This window comes from Anabas testudineus, chromosome 6 (assembly GCF_900324465.2).
Source record: "Anabas testudineus chromosome 6, fAnaTes1.2, whole genome shotgun sequence".
Taxonomy (NCBI): Eukaryota; Metazoa; Chordata; class Actinopteri; order Anabantiformes; family Anabantidae; genus Anabas; species Anabas testudineus.
This window is the reverse complement of record NC_046615.1, coordinates 14,236,581-14,254,337: the sequence shown is the minus strand read 5'-3', so window position 1 is coordinate 14,254,337 and position 17,757 is coordinate 14,236,581. Positions and strand designations below refer to the sequence as shown.

The following is a 17,757-nucleotide window of genomic DNA, read 5'->3' as shown; positions in this document are numbered from 1 at the left end:
TCTGTAATTTATTATGTTTTTATTATTCATTGCCAGTGGTGTAAATATTCGCAAAATGTTGTGAAATTATTCATCTCTCATTATTTTTAAACAGTGTTGTTTAACAAAATACATTGTCAAACTTCCTTCCTACAAGGTGCTTTTGTTCTGTATGGGTTGTATCAAGGTTGTGACAGCCCCCCCCCCCATTGATAAAATGCAAAAATGTATTGTCCAACAACTGAGAGCGGGTTCATGTAAGGTTCGGTGATTTGACTGTAATTAAATGTCCTAAATTGCTGTTATTAAGTTATGTGCCAAGACTGTTAATGGAATTAATAGAAATTTGTTTTTAATCTTTTAATGCAAACCTGGAAAGCAAAAAATATGAATCTAAAAAAGTTTTGGATAACAATGAGGTATATGGATTATGTAACAGAGAATTAATTTGAAGATTAAAATGTTTTTTTTCTGGTATGTAAAAGGTTCATTTTCACTGTTAACCTATGGGATTGAATATATAAATATTTGATATATACATATACAATCAACATTTTAATGTGGCGTTTGTTCAAGAATGCAAATTTTATTACTAATAATATGTTAAACATAAAACTGATGTTTATTGTCATGAATATAGTTTTTTTTCATATATTGCAATGTTGCCTTGTTTTACCCAGTCTATTCCCACATATATTATGAGAAGATAGATCGATGATTACAGACAGTAAAAATCTTCCCAGTCCATTCTACTAGGGTTAGGGTTAGGGTTTTTTTTGACACTTGTAAGCTCAATCCATATGTCTAAATAAATAAATATGGTGTCATAATTTATTATTATTTAAAAAGTTATCAATTTTCCTTTTAAATATAATAGACGTAATGGTGGTAAAGCGTGTTTTATATGTATATATATTATATATTATAACAAAGTATTATAATGGTAATTTCAAATAGTGTTAACATATCTTTGTTTAAGAGGCTTATCGCCTTTGTGTGAGGAAACGGCAACACTACGCATGCGTGACATGGCGCGACTTCCAAACATGGTAAGTTTAACATAATAGTTTAATATTTAATATATATTCATATTTATCATTTAAATACCAGATTTTTCAAATGACTTTACGTATAAATACAGTATAAAAAAAATAACAAATCGTTCGGTAGTTATCAAATATGACTCAAGAGTGTAAGCGAAGAAGGAAGTAGTTCAACATCGCTCTCGGAGTCGTTTCATCTTTGGTTAGTAGTTGGCAGACGGGCGAGCCGGCAGACGTGACGTCACTTCCTCGAGTTATTTCCATTTGTTTGTGACAAACGCTGGTAGTTATCTAGTACCTTATACAGCAAAGATAACGTTACTGTTGTAATCTTACAATATGTCAGGGTGGAAGCAGCACTACCTTTATTTTCTATGAAGTAGTGTAGGCAAATTATGTATACAATATAGCTAGCTAGTAGCTTCAAAACGACTTAGCATTAGCAAAGACAGGAAAACGTGCGTTCGCTAACAGAAGTAGTTGATCAGCTAAGGTTAGCTAGCTAGTTTAGGTTAATTGGCTAACTATTGTTAGCTGCTTTGTTCTTGATACCGCTGGTGTTGCAGTGTTGGTTATTACTACTTACTCACTATAGTTAACTGATGGAGTGCACTCATCTGAACTCAAACCTGAGCTGCGCTATCGATTCTTCCAGATTCCCCAACGGTACTCCGTCCTCCTGGTGTTGTAATGGTAAGACAGGCATTCGTCTTTTTTTTCCATTAAACGGTATGAAAATGAACTTTAGTGTAAACACAACATAGGTGTCTGTGCAACACTTTGAGTCCCAGCCTCTGGGCAGGCAACTGACGCTGCCACAATTGTGCCAGCTTGATTAACATTGTAGCTGGAAGTCAGCACAACAGCAATCACAAGGGCGAACCTCAATTCACAGCATCACTGGTATACATCCCAGTGGCACATTGAATGACTCAAAAGCAAATCACTGCAACGCATTGTCTCAGTAAACTGTGAACTCTCAACGCCGCTTCATCTTCTGTCTCCAGTGTGCAGGTCTAACAAAAGCCCGTGGATTTGCCTCACCTGTTTCATGGTCCATTGTGGAAGGTAACTTGGTTTCTTTATATTTTTGGCAGCTAAAGCTGAACTCACAGTAGCAACCATAACATATTTGTAACTTAAGTAGCCTAACACAAGTAGTCCAGTATTCATTTACATATATTACATGTATTTACATGTACATGTGTATTTATGTTCCTTGGTATGTTTATCTTTAGCAAATTCCAGATGTTGTTCTAAAATAAATTTGGATTATTTAGGTATGTCAATGGACATGCAAAAAAACACTTTGAAGAGAACCAAGTCCTTGGCATCAGCCAAAAGAAAAGTGAGAAAGAGAAATCCCATCACTCCGTGTGCATGGACTGCAGTAACTACAGTGTATTTTGGTAAGTGTCCTGTATGGCCAGTCTATCTGTGTCTATAGTGTGTGACTCAATGTTGGGCTCTGCAAAAGTACAGTTGTAAAAAACAAAATGCTGCTTATTAACAACTAGCATTTTTTAACTTTGTTATATCTATCTACTTTGTAATTCAACATTTGTCTAACTATAAAAGTGACCCAACATAACTGTTATATATATTATTTTACAAATGTTGGATGAAAGTCATTTCTAACTTATATCTGTATATACACATGTTCTTAATGCTACATGCTCTCACAGATGTAACATACATATATTTATCAATATTGTGTTTCTCATTGTTATTCAAGGTTTTGATAGGCCCAAATCTTAATAAATGTGTAGTGTTTCAAATAGGTGTGTGTTTTGATTAATGTGGATTTTATAGTTACAGATGTGATGAATTTGTTGTCAATGACACAAAACTTGGGCAGGTGCAAAAGGTGAGGGAACAACTTCAGAGTCTAGAAAAGTAAGTACATTCTTAGTCTTAAGTCTTTTAGACGATCATCACCACACTTATCAAACTATCTAATTAAAATTGAGTATTATTATGATAGAAAGTGTACGTTGTGTTAGGCCAGTAAAAGGCAATTTAAGATGTATCTGCTATAAGATTGGTGTGTGAAAAGTTTTTCCATCTTACAGCTCAGCAATGATGGGCGACAGACAGAGGAAACGAAAACTTCAGGATAGCTTGGCTCCAGACAGCAAGGTGTTAAAAGACAATGTAAGTGCCTGGAAATATTCAGATTGTTTTATTTTGTAACAAGAAGAAACACTGCAGTCTCTCCTTTTACGTTTTTTTTACAGTATAAGTCAGTATAAACCTTAAACATTTCTCATAAAATGTGATCTTTATCCAAGTCAATAGTGTCGTTATTGAGAATAACCAGGGAGTTTTTTTAATGTGTGAGTAGGAAAAAGGTATGTGAAACATTTGAATAATGACCTCAAAAAAGCTAATTGGAGTCAGGTGTTAGCATAGGTTAAGAAAATTAGCTTTCAGAAGATCTACAATCAAGAATTGCTGATTTTCAAAAAGGAAAGGGTTACAAAGTGATGTCAAAGACTTTAGAAATTCACCAGTTCTACAGTTAGACAATTTACAACTGGAGACACTTTGGGACTGTGGCTACTTTATCAAGAAGTGGGTGGCCAGTCAAAACGAGCCTAAGAGACCAACGAACACTGATCAATGAGGAAGAGAAAAAACTCAGAGAGACAGCCAAAGATTTTAAGGTGTCATTGGAACTGGCTAACATATGTGTTCATGGGTCTACAGTATGTAAAACATTGAACAAGCAGGGTGTCTATGGCAGGACACCACAAATGAAGCTGCTGCTTAATAAAAAGAACATTGTTGAACGCCTGAAATTTGCCAAAGAGCACACAGACACTCCACAGCTGTATCGGCAAAAGGTTTTGTAGACTGATGAAATTATATTAAATTATTTGGAAAGAACACAGAACACTACATCTGGCATAAAAGGGGCACTGCATATTATCATGAAAACATCCCAATCATAAAGTATGGTGGAGGAAACATCATGATTTGGTCCTGCTTTGTTGCATCAGGGCCTTGTCAGCTTGCAGTGATTGAAGGGAAGATGAATTCTAAAGTGTATCAAAAATGCTTCAGAATAATGTGAGAATGTCTGTACGCCAGCTTAAACTCTGTAGAAGAAACAGGGCAATTGCCCAAAACACACAACAGAATGGCTTTTAGAAAAACAAAATCCTTTTTGAGTGGCCAAGTCAGAGCCCAGACCTCAAACCAATAGAGAAGCTATGGAACAACTTGAAGAGAGCCACACATGAGACGTCCATTGAATATGACAGAGCTAAAGCAGTTCTGCCTGGAAGAATGGGCAGAAATTTTTTCTGAATGATGTGCAGGTCTGATTCACAGCTACAGGAAGTGTGTGGTTGAAGTTTATGGTTTATTTTATTTATTTAAGGTTGTTCTCAATAAAGACATGAAAGATCAGATTTCTTTGTGTTATTTTAGGCACATTATATTTAATACTCTTGATTTAGATGAAGATCAGATCAGAATTTATCACAAATTATTGCAGAAAACCATGAATTTCCAAAAGGTTCATATACTTTTTCTTGCCATACTTTTTCTATATGTAAAATATACACTTGTCTCTGTTAGGATGGAGCAGCTTTAGGTGCTACAGGCCTGAGGAACTTAGGCAACACATGCTTTATGAATGCCATTCTGCAGTCCCTCAGGTAAGGCTCTGCACTGACAAGGAAGTGGGTGGTAAACTGGGTTTGCAACATGGTTTGGTAACTCTGCCCCTATAGACCCAGGGCCCCACAACCAGTCATCCTTTATTAATACAGTCTGGGGCACAGTCAGGGGGATTACATGAGCTGCTCGGAAACAAGACACAGTCAAAGATCTGAATTTCCTAACACATGTTTTCTTGGTTGCTAAAGGATTATAATACTGTAGTGTGGGTAATAACATTTGTATCAAGTACATTTCACATTACTACAGATAATTTAATTTACAGATAATAATACAGGTTAAGAAAAATCTTTTTTTTAATGTACTTTTCTGGCACAGTAGTGTCTATTCATTTCAGCATGGTGTTAAAATCAATTTGCTAAAATTTGCTATGTGCTTCATAAATAATTAATAATGGTGAATACAGGTGTATCTATGTTGTGGTGTTATGTGTGGTCACAAGACTAAATAGCCACTAAAATTTAACAGAACATTTTAATCATATAATTTAATCATCACTAATAGTAAAATATTGGCCATTAATAATATAGTATTTCTTAATTTTGCAAGCAGCATACAAATAAAACATAAAATCATAGCCTATTCAAACTAAGAAAGGTATTTGTCATACTAATATGCAAGTTTAACTGCATAGGCGAGAGGGAGTAGAGAGGCACAACAATAAAATAACAATGTTAAATTGGAGAAAAATAAAATTATCCTTTTGCTCATTCATCAGAATTGAGACACGCACGTGTAGCTAGCTATTTGCTTAGTAGGTATGTTGTTACTATCGGTTATATTTCTGGCTTATCTCATCAATATGTCATTATTAAATGTGTGTTTCTTTGACAGCAACATCGAACAGTTCAGCTGTTATTTCAAGGAGTTGCCTGCAGTGGCTCTACGCAGTGGTAAGACGGCAGGAAGAAGGATGTACCACACCCGCAGCCAAGGGGACAACAGTGTGTAAGGTCCTCTTCTGGAGGAGGGAGAATTTATGGGCTCTTAGGGAATTTCAAATGAATATTAACAAAAATAGAATTGTTAATTGTCATGGAAAAAAAACCTTCTCAGCAGTACCTTCCTATTAGACTTCCTAGGGCCATAATGATGTTAATTCCACTGCAGTGCAAAACCCAGGGTACATGCTAAATATTACAGAAACTGTCAAAGTGAGTGACAAGAAACGTTTAAACTGTCTGCAGTCTGACATGAGATTATGGTGAGCGTTTGTGTGTTAGTTTCTTATCTAAATTGTAGGGTATCGCACAGGCTTGAGGTGCATTTTTTACTGTGTAAATGGTGTGGTAACAAGGTACTATATGTCAAACAGGTCTTTGGTGGAAGAGTTCAGGAAAACCCTTTGTTCCCTGTGGCAAGGGAATCAGACCGCCTTCAGTCCAGACTCCTTATTTTACGCCATATGGAAGATCATGCCAAGTTTCAGGTATAATAACACTGTACAGAGATGTTTCCAGAACTAAGCTCCTTGTACTGATCAGTTAACAGCATCTTTTTCAGAAAATGTTTCAGTTTATGTGCTTAAATGTAGCATATTGTTTAAAAAAGTCAAAGATGCAGTATTGATTAAACAAACTGTAATGTCATTTGGCATGCCATGTTTATGTGTCCAGGGGATATCAACAGCAAGACGCCCATGAGTTCATGCGTTACTTGCTGGACCACCTCCACAGGGAGCTGCAGTACAGCCGCAATGGGGCGTCTCTCCCAGTCTCACCTCAGGATGGGGTCAAACTCTCCACCACTGAGGGCAAATGCTGCATGTATGTTCATCTGACCTTAGAGTTTTTTTTGCCACTTGGTGTATGTTTGTATGTGTCCTGTGTTTCCAGTTATTTTATGCTGACATAGTAGACATGAGGCGTTACTGTCATGACATGGGTTATGAAATTGTCTTTTTTTTTTTCTCATATAATATATAATATAATATATAATATACATAAATATATTTTTGATTGAAATCATTCCTAGTTTTAGCATTTTACTCTTAGCTTTTAGAAGTTGTAATGATTACATCCAGCAACTAATTAAAAGCGCTTCACGTTTGTCTTTTGTTTCCCCACAGAAATGGAACTTCTAGCGTTGTCACATCTATTTTTGGTGGTATACTTCAGAATGAAGTCAACTGCCTGATATGTGGGACCGAATCTCGCAAGTTTGATCCATTTCTTGGTAAGACAACTAGATAAGTTATTCAGTGAATAACCACCCACAGCAAGGCAAGGCTCAGTTTCTCTCTTTTCCCTTATTTGTGCTCTAGCATGGCAATTTATACTGTCACTGTTTTTCTTGCTATTAGTGTCTCTCCTTGTCAGAATGGTAAATGAAATATTGTCAGTGGAAATGTTGATTTTCATTACTTTGTGTCCAGATGAATGAGGACAAAAAATACCCAGATAGTTTCTTAGTATCAGAAATTAATCAAAGGTGTATATAATTAAAGAACAGCTAAAGTAAAGCATGGCATAACATAATTCAATTTCTTTTTTTCAGATCTGTCTTTGGACATTCCCAGCCAGTTCAGACAAAAGAGAAGTAAGGACCAGGAACCAGGCCCAACATGCACCTTACGTGGTACGTTTCCCAGTGTCAGAGGTGACGACCTGTGACTTTTTTGTGGTATTATGTTCTGATTGTAAACTAGTGATATTACTGACAAACTTTAAATTTTTTTTTTTTGTGCTAGACTGCTTACATAGCTTTACCGACCTGGAAGAACTTGATGAAACAGAGTTGTATTATTGCCATAAGTGTAAAAAGCGACAGAAATCCACCAAGAAGTTTTGGATCCAGAAGCTGCCAAAGGTAGAAGACAGAAATTATTTCATCACAATTTACTAGCCTGACTGTTCATCGTATAATATCCAAGTAAAGGACAGTTAATGCAGTGTGTTTTGGTATAACTGGAGGTTTCATTTACAACTGTAGGTTTTGTGCCTGCACCTGAAAAGGTTCCACTGGACAGCTTTTTTGAGAAACAAGGTGGATACCTATGTGGAATTTCCTCTGAAAGGTCTGGACATGAGGGGCTTCTTACTTGAGGTGAGCTCAAAACAGGAAAAATGCTCACTATGAAATTTCATAATGTAGTTTTTAAGCTGTTCTTAGACAAGGATCACCTCAGGTACATACTGTAGAAAAAACACAAGTGCTGCAGCTTAGTTGGGCAAAGTCAACAACAAAGACCTCATTAATGCCTAACGACACAGTGAAGCACAAAATGTTAGCTGCAGTTTGCAGGAGTCACTGACAAAAACACTGACATGTCCTTTTAAATAAATTTGTATTATCAACTGCTTTTCTGATATTAGCTCAATTATAATTATCACAATAGCACAGGAGACTGCCTTTATGATGACTGTATGGTTTGTCAACTTAAAAAAAGAGACAGCAGTCACACTTTGGATAAATGCTAGACATCTAACTCGGTAAAGCATGTGACACACGATAGTGAGCTGTGATAACTGCATTCTGACCTCAGCAAAAACAGAGCAGCCGCAGACAGCGGGAAGATATAATATAAGATATTATTGAAGTTTTGTTTATATACACAAATTATTAAATTACAAAGCTCCAAAAAATAAAACATTTTTGGAGACCCTTGGAGATTTTTAGAGATCTCTGTTGGCCTTAGCATTACGAGAGATAACAGCACACCTGAAAAATAATGGGCATTATATTAAATGAACATTTTGCACATGTTAGTAGATTTGATTATTACAAATTATTAAAGAAATATAACTGTAAAATTAATTATTTACAGTATTCGGCAGGTTTGTGTTGCAGCACCAACGTTAGTGCATTTATTATTTATTACTTGGATCACTTGGTGGCACCTGCATTATTGTGTCCAGTCAACCATGTTGGAGGTTTGGTGCAGGATGCTCACAGTGGATCTAGATTGGTGTTCATAGAGCATCTGTTCAGTGCTCAGGAAAGCAGTAGAGTTGTATGCAATGTTAATTGCATTTATAAATGCATGAAATGCAATGCACTTCTGTGTCAAAGGTCAACTGAGAATTCATCTAGGTAGCTCTAGGGGGCACTGTTCTACAGCAATTATATTGTCCAACAACTCTGGCAGTGGGTACAAGGGGGGAAACTGGAATTTCCTTCAAATCCTTCTTTTAAATTGTCATTTTTGAGTTACTGTGGTTTCTGTGGGTACGACTAAGAGTGATGAGGAAGTTCTCATCTCACTCTTTTATGTTTGCAGCCAGAGAATTCATTACCAGGAAGTTGCCTGTATGACCTTGTTGCTGTAGTAGTACATCATGGATCTGGGTGAGTAGTTTAATGTTTAATGTTTAGCATGTTTATGGCTTCTTGATATTATTTCCTTATTCTATTTTTACAATGTCAAGTGACAAGAACATGCCATTCTCCAGCTGACAGAGAATCCCAGGGACTTTTGTCACCATAGTAGCAAAATTAACATTTGCACCCATATATATATATTTTTTAAAACACTTTAATCATTAATCCATACATTCTTAGGTGTCAATCAGCTCTTCTGTCAGCATTGACTGTGAGTCACCCAGTAACTGTAAAAACAATTCAGATCCAATTTGCTGAAAAGCTTTGTAAACAGCTGCAGTTTAAAAATTCATGTAGCCACTAAATGCTGAAAGGCTTTAGGCTGAGAGTCCTTGAAAATGCATTTAGATATGTTAAGAGGAGCTGTTGATCAAAGTGCTACTGTTCTACCTTTGACCTCTAGGTGGCGATGTTTCACAGCTGCTGTGAAGTGAAGCTAAACATACCCCTTCCACATTAGCAGAAGAAAATGAAGTCTTTAATAAGCCAGACTGCAGAACGTGATATATGTGTCTGTCTTCACAGGGTTGGATCAGGGCATTATACAGCATATGGCAGCCATGAGGGCCGCTGGTACCACTTCAACGACAGCACAGTGACTCTGACCAATGAGGACACAGTGAGGAAGGCCAAGGCCTACATCCTCTTCTATGTGGAGAGCACTGGCGAGGTTGCTGCAGACCAGACTGCCACAAACAGCTCATCCACAAACAAACCTGCTGTGGACTCTGCAACCACGGATGGTGTTTCATCAAAAGCAGTTTCTCAGGACAAGGTTGCCGCCGACGGCGTTTTGATGGATGCGGCAACTTCACACATGGTGACCTTGGATGAGGAAGCCCCAGATAATGCCACCCTGAAAATTGTGGGCAACAACATGGCTGCACTGGATGAGGCTGACATCACTTCAGTGGAGGCTGCAACAGATATGGATACCTCAGAAAAGGCTGCAACAGAGGAAGCTAGCCAAGCTCTACAAACTGTTGGACAGTGATTCTGTCGGACTTTTCTGCCTCAGACCAGCTCCTCACTCCATTTTGGCTTCACCTCAATCACATTCTCACCGTGCTTGATTATAATAGATAATTTTCACTTTAAATGTATGTGCAACTATTTTGTTTTTTTATGATCTACATGATAGCATCATGTCTAATTTGCTGCTTGACTTTTGTTTAGTATGATTTTTTTTTTTTTTTTTTTTTTTTTTTTTTTTGCGCATTTATTTCCTTGATATTGTATTCCTCAGTGGAGGTAGACCTCACTATGTGTAATAGATTCCAAAGGTGATCGTTTAATGTAATGAAGTAAAGCTTTAGCCTTGGAAAACCTCAGTTGGTCCAATGTTTAGCCTAGACTGATGAGATTCATTATGTCAACACACTGTGTCGTAACTATATTTCTATATTTGAATATTCTGTTGTTTTAAGTTTCTAATTTTATATTTTCCACCCCTTTAAAGCCTTAGTTATGTTTTCAAATTATTAGAGAAGATTTTAGGATTTAGATGCAATGCATTTATCGACTGACAAGTGCTTATTAGGGCTATAGCAACTTGTTTTAACTTCATGGCCGGAGCCAACGTGAAAGAATTGATCATTCTGAAATTGTTTTGTCTGTATTTGTGCAACATGTTTTGTTGATTTTAAATGGGCTTAGATATTGGGCCCCAATGAAAAGTGAGTATGACAAAATACACCAGAGAATCCTTTTTCAAAAGTTGCATGTTTTTTGTCTACAAACTTTACCAATTGTAGGAATACATGAATTACATTAGTCAGTTAATATTATTTAATGTATTAAATTAATTAACATTTCAAGACCTAAATTTGCAGACCAAACGATTAATCACTAATGATAATAATCACTAGTTACAGCCTTAAACACCAACAAAGTCGGATCAAAAAATGCTTAATGTCTACACATAACTTAAATATAGTACATACAGTTGATAGATTTTGTCCTCTTGATTATGTTTTTAAAGAGATTTCAGTAGCAAAAACTTAAAGTAAATATAGACATTAGGTTTTCAAACATGTATATACATTTAGTTTTCATGTTTTAACCTATATATGTGGTTTTATTTTCTAAGTTGGGCACGTGCACACAGGAAGGTACATTGTGTTTGTGTGGCCAGAATTATTGTCTCAACCCCCTTATTATGGCGGTTAATGGAAAACAGTCTTTGATATATCTCACTACCTTGGCAAACCTTTTTTAGCAAGCCATTTGGTTGTTTTTCTCCTTCCTCTATAGTGAACATCTGCACCCACCCACACAGAGAGACACACACACACACACAATTTAAAAGCTCCCCTTGGGACACGTGCCAGCCAGTCAGCCTCCTTGCTCAGGCAGGAACAAGCACTCCTGTATGTTGAGGAACAGCTGCTCTTCTTCGTCTGCTCACAGGTGGCTGTGGGCTCACTACTCTGTCCCCATTGCTAATACAAGTGGCCTTTTTTCCCTGCTTTATATCTCTTGGAGGCTAGATCACAGCTGCTAATAATAAGCTCACATTGCATTGTGTTTGTTGGAGCAGAGGTCCAGTTAAGGACGTCATGACACAGTGAGTCATGGTACAGACTGTAATCAGCCTCCCAGGAGTGGCATTTCCCAATGTCCTGCATTATTTTGGGAGTGGTGATAACAAGTGGAACAGAACACAACAGGTAATGTAGCATGGAGAGAAGACGCAGGTATAATGGTATTTTTCCTTTTGCCGTGTCACCAACTCTGCGTTCCAGCTGAGCAATTTCAAAACCACACACTGACTCATACTTCAGTGTTCCTTCAGGCAAATTCTTACATGGCAGTATGCTTGTGACTTTCACGTAGCCTTGCCAGGTTGAAGTTAGGAAATTATTAGGCTCCATAATTATAGTATATTAGACATGTTACAGAAAACTTCTATAAATATGTATTGTGCCTGCTTTTATTTTATCCTCTCTATTAGGTGTCTACTACTGTAAACACTACACTTTAACATTGCTAATATTAAATTATTCACCTTTGTTGTGCAATCTCCTTAAAAATTCCTCATGGATTTCTAATGGCCCAATGAAACTTAAAGATCCTCTCTGGACACATTTTAAGACATTTACAAACAATCTACTTGAATAATGCTAGTGGAAGAGTATTGTATTGTATTGCAGTACATTGGGGAGGTGTTTCTCAGTGTCTATCTGTATCTGATAACTAGGCCAGGACAGTGTAAACATCTGGCTCAGTCGAGAGCTCGTTGCCTGTTGAGAGCCGTGACAGATGGAAAGGGAGCGTATGGCTCAAACACTTCCATCTTTGACCGTGCCTGCAGTTGTCTTCCCAAAATAACCTGCACTCCACGGCCTTATATGTAGAGGCCTCCAGCGTGTGCCTGAGGAGGCATCATGTATCTAGGTCACACAATGCAGGCTGTGGGCTCATTGTTGCTGCCTACCAGCAGGCCCAACACTGCCCCAGGGACAAGGCCTTTCTTTCTGTCTTGGAACGGTTTAACATGCATCTTACCCAGCTCAACCGTGAGTGTCTCCTCCACCTTTTCTCCTTCCTGGACAAGGACAGCCGGAGGAGTTTGTCCCTTACCTGTCACCAGCTCCGTGCAGTCTTCCTGGATCCTTGCCTCTGGAATCTACTTCACTTCAGCTCCCCTTGTCAGCTGAGGAGGGACAACTTTGTCCTGGGACCCTCATTGCGTTACTTGACTATTTGCTGGTATTCCAGCAGGGTCCTGCAAGTGTGCAACATTGAAGACTGGCTGAAGAGCCCATTTCAGAAGGACATATGCAGTAAACACGAGAGCCTGGTCAGCAGTTTCCTGGCTCAGGTCTGCCAAATGTAAGTGTGTGTGTGTGGTTGCCCTCTGTTTGCTGTGTATTTTGGAATGATGGCTTTAAAATGTTTTTTTTTTTTTTTTACTGATTTCTAGTGATGAAATACACCCAAAGAAGTTGGACAAAATAGCCTATTAGTGTCCTTGTAGCTTATGACTACTTAAACAAATGTCCCATGTTTAACAGGCATTGATGGATTACTGCTACATCAACTAAAGTCTGACCCTCCGTGCTATATTTAAATATATTTTAAATGTTACATTATCCAACAATTCAAAGGAAAAAACAAAACACTTTGAAACAAACAAAAATAGAAATAGGTTTATTATTTATTTAGGATTTCACATATGAAAAATGTGTCTAGGTGATATGGTGTAACTTTAAGAAATATAAAAGTACATAAAAGGAGTCCTACATGAACTATAAATGATGTGCACCCTGATCCACGTGTGCATAGAATTGCACCTAACTGAGTAAAGAACATTAAGAGTAGTAGATTGTGATGTTTTTACATAGTAAAACATTAAAAGCATAACTGTGCAATGGGCCATATGCAGCAATACAAAAGTTGCACTGACATGGTGCGTTGTCCATGAGGTGGGACAAGAGTCTGGAGTGACCTGCGCTGAGGTCAACAGCAGAAGGATTAAACTGATGGAGCACAGCCTGTTAATGAAGAGGAGTTTTTAAAAACGTTTCTCTCTGGGGTGGGAGCAGTCAGCCATAATCTTTCCTCTATGCTTCAGGGTCCCACAACTTTCCAGAATATATCAGAAAACTTTACAGCAGCATAAGCGTCTCTGTTTTTTGTTACCCATTAACATTAAACTTAATTTTATTTTATTTATTTATTTACTTTTGGTCACACGTGTCCTTAGCGTAATCACACAATTTATGCCTTTTCAGGGTCATTCACACCCACCACAGGGAACAAAACTGTTTTCATTTAGAGGCACATGGCTGACTGAAACCGCCATGTTTAGCTGTAGGCAGCGATGAATAAAATCATTAGAAACAGATGGTGCATTTGGAGTTGGCTATAAAGACAGAAAAAATGTCACATCTGTGGGACATGAGACTGATTCTATTAACTAACATAACTGTGGTCAGATGTCAAATTGAATGATATGACAGTTGGATTTGATGGGCCACTGAAACGAAGCTCTGTTTGGGTCGTGTGTGTGCGTGGCTGGCTGCACGCAGGATACAGCCTGGAGAGGCGTAATGAGGTCTCTGGATAATTTCTTCAAGGCAGCCAGTAATAACCACTGATGTGAGGGAGCCTGGCCACTGCAGCTGGCCGGGACAAGAGGAGGGAAGAGGGGCTGTCTCGCTGGCTCAGTGTACGACCCTGTGAAGGTTTCCTGTATTGTGAAATTTGAGACGAAAGACACGAGAGAGTGTTAAGGCCGGTAAAAACACGAAACTCCTACTTTGTCTGGGTCCTGTCTCTCTCACCCTTAATACAGACTCATTGCATACTGATAAACCCTCCCTGAAAGTCTGAGAGAGAAGAAAGCAAGTGCACGTGACAAAGTGGGAGGGGACACAGAGAAGCTGTGGGGGTGATAAAGAGTGATTTGGCCACAGACCCTCCCAGTCAGCTGCAGACTGGAGATTTACGCAGGCAGGTGGAGCCTACAATTGGCTCTTTGTTGCTGTCAGAGGAATGAACATGTGCGTCTGTCTCTGCCTGCCTCTTCCTGAATAAGACTCTGACGCCAAGCTCACGTCTGTCTTTTTTTATCCTCATGGAAAAAACTATAAAACGTAGCATATCTTTAGGCCACTTCATAGCATGGTTTCCAGGGCCATATCCTGGGATGCCAAACGGCTACAGTTAATCACTTATCAAGAACTCAATTATTTGATTCTGATTATCTTGAGGTCACGGTATTAGAATTATGCAACATAAATAAACATGTCAAACATGCCTTGTAGTGTGGACGACACAGTGGCTTTTATAGTTTACAATATAATATATAATTTGTATGCACCATTTCAATAAATGGATGCCCCCCTTATAAAACAGGCTCAGGCATGTCTTAGGCTACTATTTAAGTTATAAGTTGTGACTTTCTGCTTGCAGCGTGCATGCAGTTTTAACGAACAGCTGCTTTAGATTGTGAAAGATTCCCCAAATCCCTGCAGCTTTACAAACCAAAGCAGCAGAATGTTAAATGTATGTCTTAGTTCTTTTTACAGTTCACTGGATAATTTGACCAGTCAAAATAACCGTTAGGAAACCAAACAGGTCATTAGAGACATGATTACAGGTTGGTGGTGCAGCATTCTGCTTTTGCTCAGACCGGATAGTCGTGCATGCCGTTTGCTTTAATGCGAACTACATCATGTCTCTCAGTGGAAAGGAGGAAACTCTGCAGACATTTTATGTGTTATCATATAGACAGACACATAGACTGACACACAGACTTCAGCCAATACAAATCTACCACCACACCAGCTGTAAGTCAGGTGCTTTACGCACTTACTGTACATTTCTGAATGTATGTGTGTGTGTGCAAATATGCGTTTGTGTGAAAATGTAAGAGGGGAATTTGATGGGACAGATTAAGGCATTGTTTTGTGCAGATAGTTGCATACTTGAGTAGAACACCACATACACAAATCTGCACTGTGTGAGAGGAGGGGCCGTGAGGGTAGATTATGTAACAAAGGTTGATGAAGTTTTATTTTTGTCATGTTTACTTCTGTTTACTTCCCTCGTGCACTGTACCATCCCTCCTGAAACTGTGGTAAATAGAGAGCAACTAAATCCCTTAACCACTCGCTTTGTGCTCTTGTCATTCCCCTGTTCCAGCTCTTTATTTTTATCTGGCTAATGTCAATAATGTGCAATCACATCACAGCTGATAAAGCCACACGCTGGCCGCATGCTACAATGAAACAGGACACGTGGACTGACTTTGCTATCCCATGTTCAGAGGTTACTGGGGCAGCACCCTCAACACTTGCAGGCAACTGGAATATGTTTGGCTCACATGCCGTAAAGTGGTAAGATTATATAAGCTTTATGTAATGTGCATCAGTGAATGTGAATGACATCCCTGATCTGTTGCCATCAGTGTGTCTGTCTGCCAGCTCTGTAGCCTACTGCTGGTCTGCCAGTAGGTTGCAGTGCCCTCCTAATATTGGGTGGAAACATGCACTAAACACATGTAGATTTACTGCGACAATCCACTTTCATCTTAATAGGTAATTCCTGCAAACGTAAGCACGAGCAAATGTCATTTTACCATGCTATTCATCAAACGTTCTGGTATTGTTCTCTGCAATGGCCTTATACTCCATTTATTCACAAAAGCTTGTCAAAGGATGGAAACATATGAGCCCAGTGGGGCAGTGTGTAAAGAAAAGAGAGTTGGCGTAGGTATAAAAGTGCTCTGTCGTTAAATGGATCGTGTTTCTGCCTCCCAGTGGTGTTGCTTTCCTCTCATTCACATATGGCTTGGATCGGGCCCCCTGATCTATATGCCCTACTATGTTATTTGATTCTGTTTGAGAGACCAGGGTAGTGTTCATCTGGAAGTAAGCACACACTTCAACAGCATTGCGTACTAGTCCTTATCCAAACAAACTGATGTCTCCTGATGTACATTGTGTCCTGGTGTGATGAGTAAAGCTGACACAACAGGTCTCATTGTCTCATTGTCACGTGTTCAGAGAGCTCTCGTTGTAAATGATATCACTGACTGATATCTGTGCCACAGGTGTCCCAACCTGCTCTCTTTAACCCTGTCTGGCTGTGGACACATCACTGACCAAGATGTGACCTCGACGCTGCGGAGCTGTAGAAAGCTGTGCTGCCTTCATCTGGAGAACTGTGTCCGCATCACTGACTGCAGCCTGGAAGGCGTGGTGGCTCATGGAGACAGTCTAGAGGAGGTGAAGGTGGACTTTTGCAGGAACATCACTCAAGCAGGTCTGCAGGCTGTCAGAAGCAAGAGGCCGGACATTCGCCTGAGTGCAGAAAGGAGCGCTGATATGATCCCTGACAGCAAGCCTGATGAGAGGGTGATGCTCAGGAGGACACTGCAGAAAGTTCTGCAGTTCTCCTGATGGAAGTGCTTCCACAACCCTTCATACGGAGCACAAGAAAACATATAGTGGTGTCATTTGGACATTATTTATGGACTTATTGATGACAGTGTTTGTTGTGATTTATATTTAATAGACATGTTTTTATACACTTTTGATATCTTTAATACGAGTCTTTAAAAACGCTCTTGTTATATTGTCTTCATTCCACGTTATCCTCAACAGGCAAAAATCAACTCACATTCATCTGAAGTATGTAATCTGTCATTGTATGAAATACATTCATGCTACTTTCTTACAGAGAGTTGGACGAGAAGAGCAACACTGGTGTCATTCAGTAAATATGAAGCTAAAGGCAGCATCCAGTTACCTTAGTATAATATGAAGTCAGGAAACCGAGAGAAATGTGTTATGTGGCTCTATCTATCAGTGAAAATTAAAAAAAAAATCTACCTGCAGTGTGATTAATTTACCAATATTTAATCTTTCTTTGTATTAGAACCTGGATTAAAAAATAAGAATCTGTCATTTTATGAGGGGTTATGTGCTGGGCTCTTTATTTCTTGGCCAGGAGCAGTTACTAGATGTGCACAGCCAAACTAGTAGTTTCTCCCTTTTTCCCGTCTTCACGCTGAGCTGTTTGACCTGGCTGCTTTCTCCAGCTGCTTATGTAACACACAGCAAGAAAGTCAATGAGGATATTTCCTGAAATGTTCAACAGTTAATTCCGTAGAAAAGGAATAATTTAATTAAAGATCAAAGACACATTCCCCAAATGAGCGAACGCAGAACTGCACAGCGTAAAATATCAAAAGGTGCATAGTTGAACTGTGTGAGTG

The 17,757-nt window shown here is 38.7% G+C and overlaps 2 protein-coding genes across 2 annotated transcripts; both read left to right on the top strand.

The window, feature by feature from the left end:
* Positions 1–1,247: 1,247 nt before the first annotated feature.
* Positions 1,248–10,722, top strand: usp3 (ubiquitin specific peptidase 3). Its single transcript, XM_026366531.1, has 15 exons — positions 1,248–1,715; positions 2,030–2,090; positions 2,303–2,431; positions 2,835–2,918; positions 3,095–3,176; positions 4,608–4,687; positions 5,544–5,657; positions 6,025–6,138; positions 6,326–6,475; positions 6,778–6,884; positions 7,206–7,286; positions 7,399–7,517; positions 7,641–7,754; positions 8,929–8,996; positions 9,555–10,722. The coding sequence occupies exons 1-15, from the start codon at positions 1,625–1,627 to the stop codon at positions 10,021–10,023; spliced, it is 1,863 nt and encodes a 620-aa protein (XP_026222316.1). The 5' UTR covers positions 1,248–1,624; the 3' UTR covers positions 10,024–10,722.
* A 1,568-nt stretch (positions 10,723–12,290) lies between these two features.
* fbxl22 (F-box and leucine-rich repeat protein 22) lies at positions 12,291–17,135 on the top strand. The gene is given in 3 exon segments (XM_026365973.1): positions 12,291–12,338; positions 12,340–12,863; positions 16,591–17,135. Coding segments are annotated over 3 exon segments (921 nt in total). The 3' UTR covers positions 16,940–17,135.
* The last annotated feature ends 622 nt before the right edge of the window (positions 17,136–17,757 follow it).

What these genes read in the sequence shown, in the direction of transcription:
- usp3 (XM_026366531.1), top strand. Translation starts at nt 1,625, where the DNA reads ATGGAGTGCACTCATCTGAACTCAAACCTGAGCTGCGCTATCGATTCT. An exon ending in GTCCTCCTGGTGTTGTAATG is followed by an intron (nt 1,716 to 2,029) that starts GTAAGACAGGCA and finishes TTCTGTCTCCAG; the next exon opens with TGTGCAGGTCTAACAAAAGC. An exon ending in GTAGTACATCATGGATCTGG is followed by an intron (nt 8,997 to 9,554) that starts GTGAGTAGTTTA and finishes CTGTCTTCACAG; the next exon opens with GGTTGGATCAGGGCATTATA.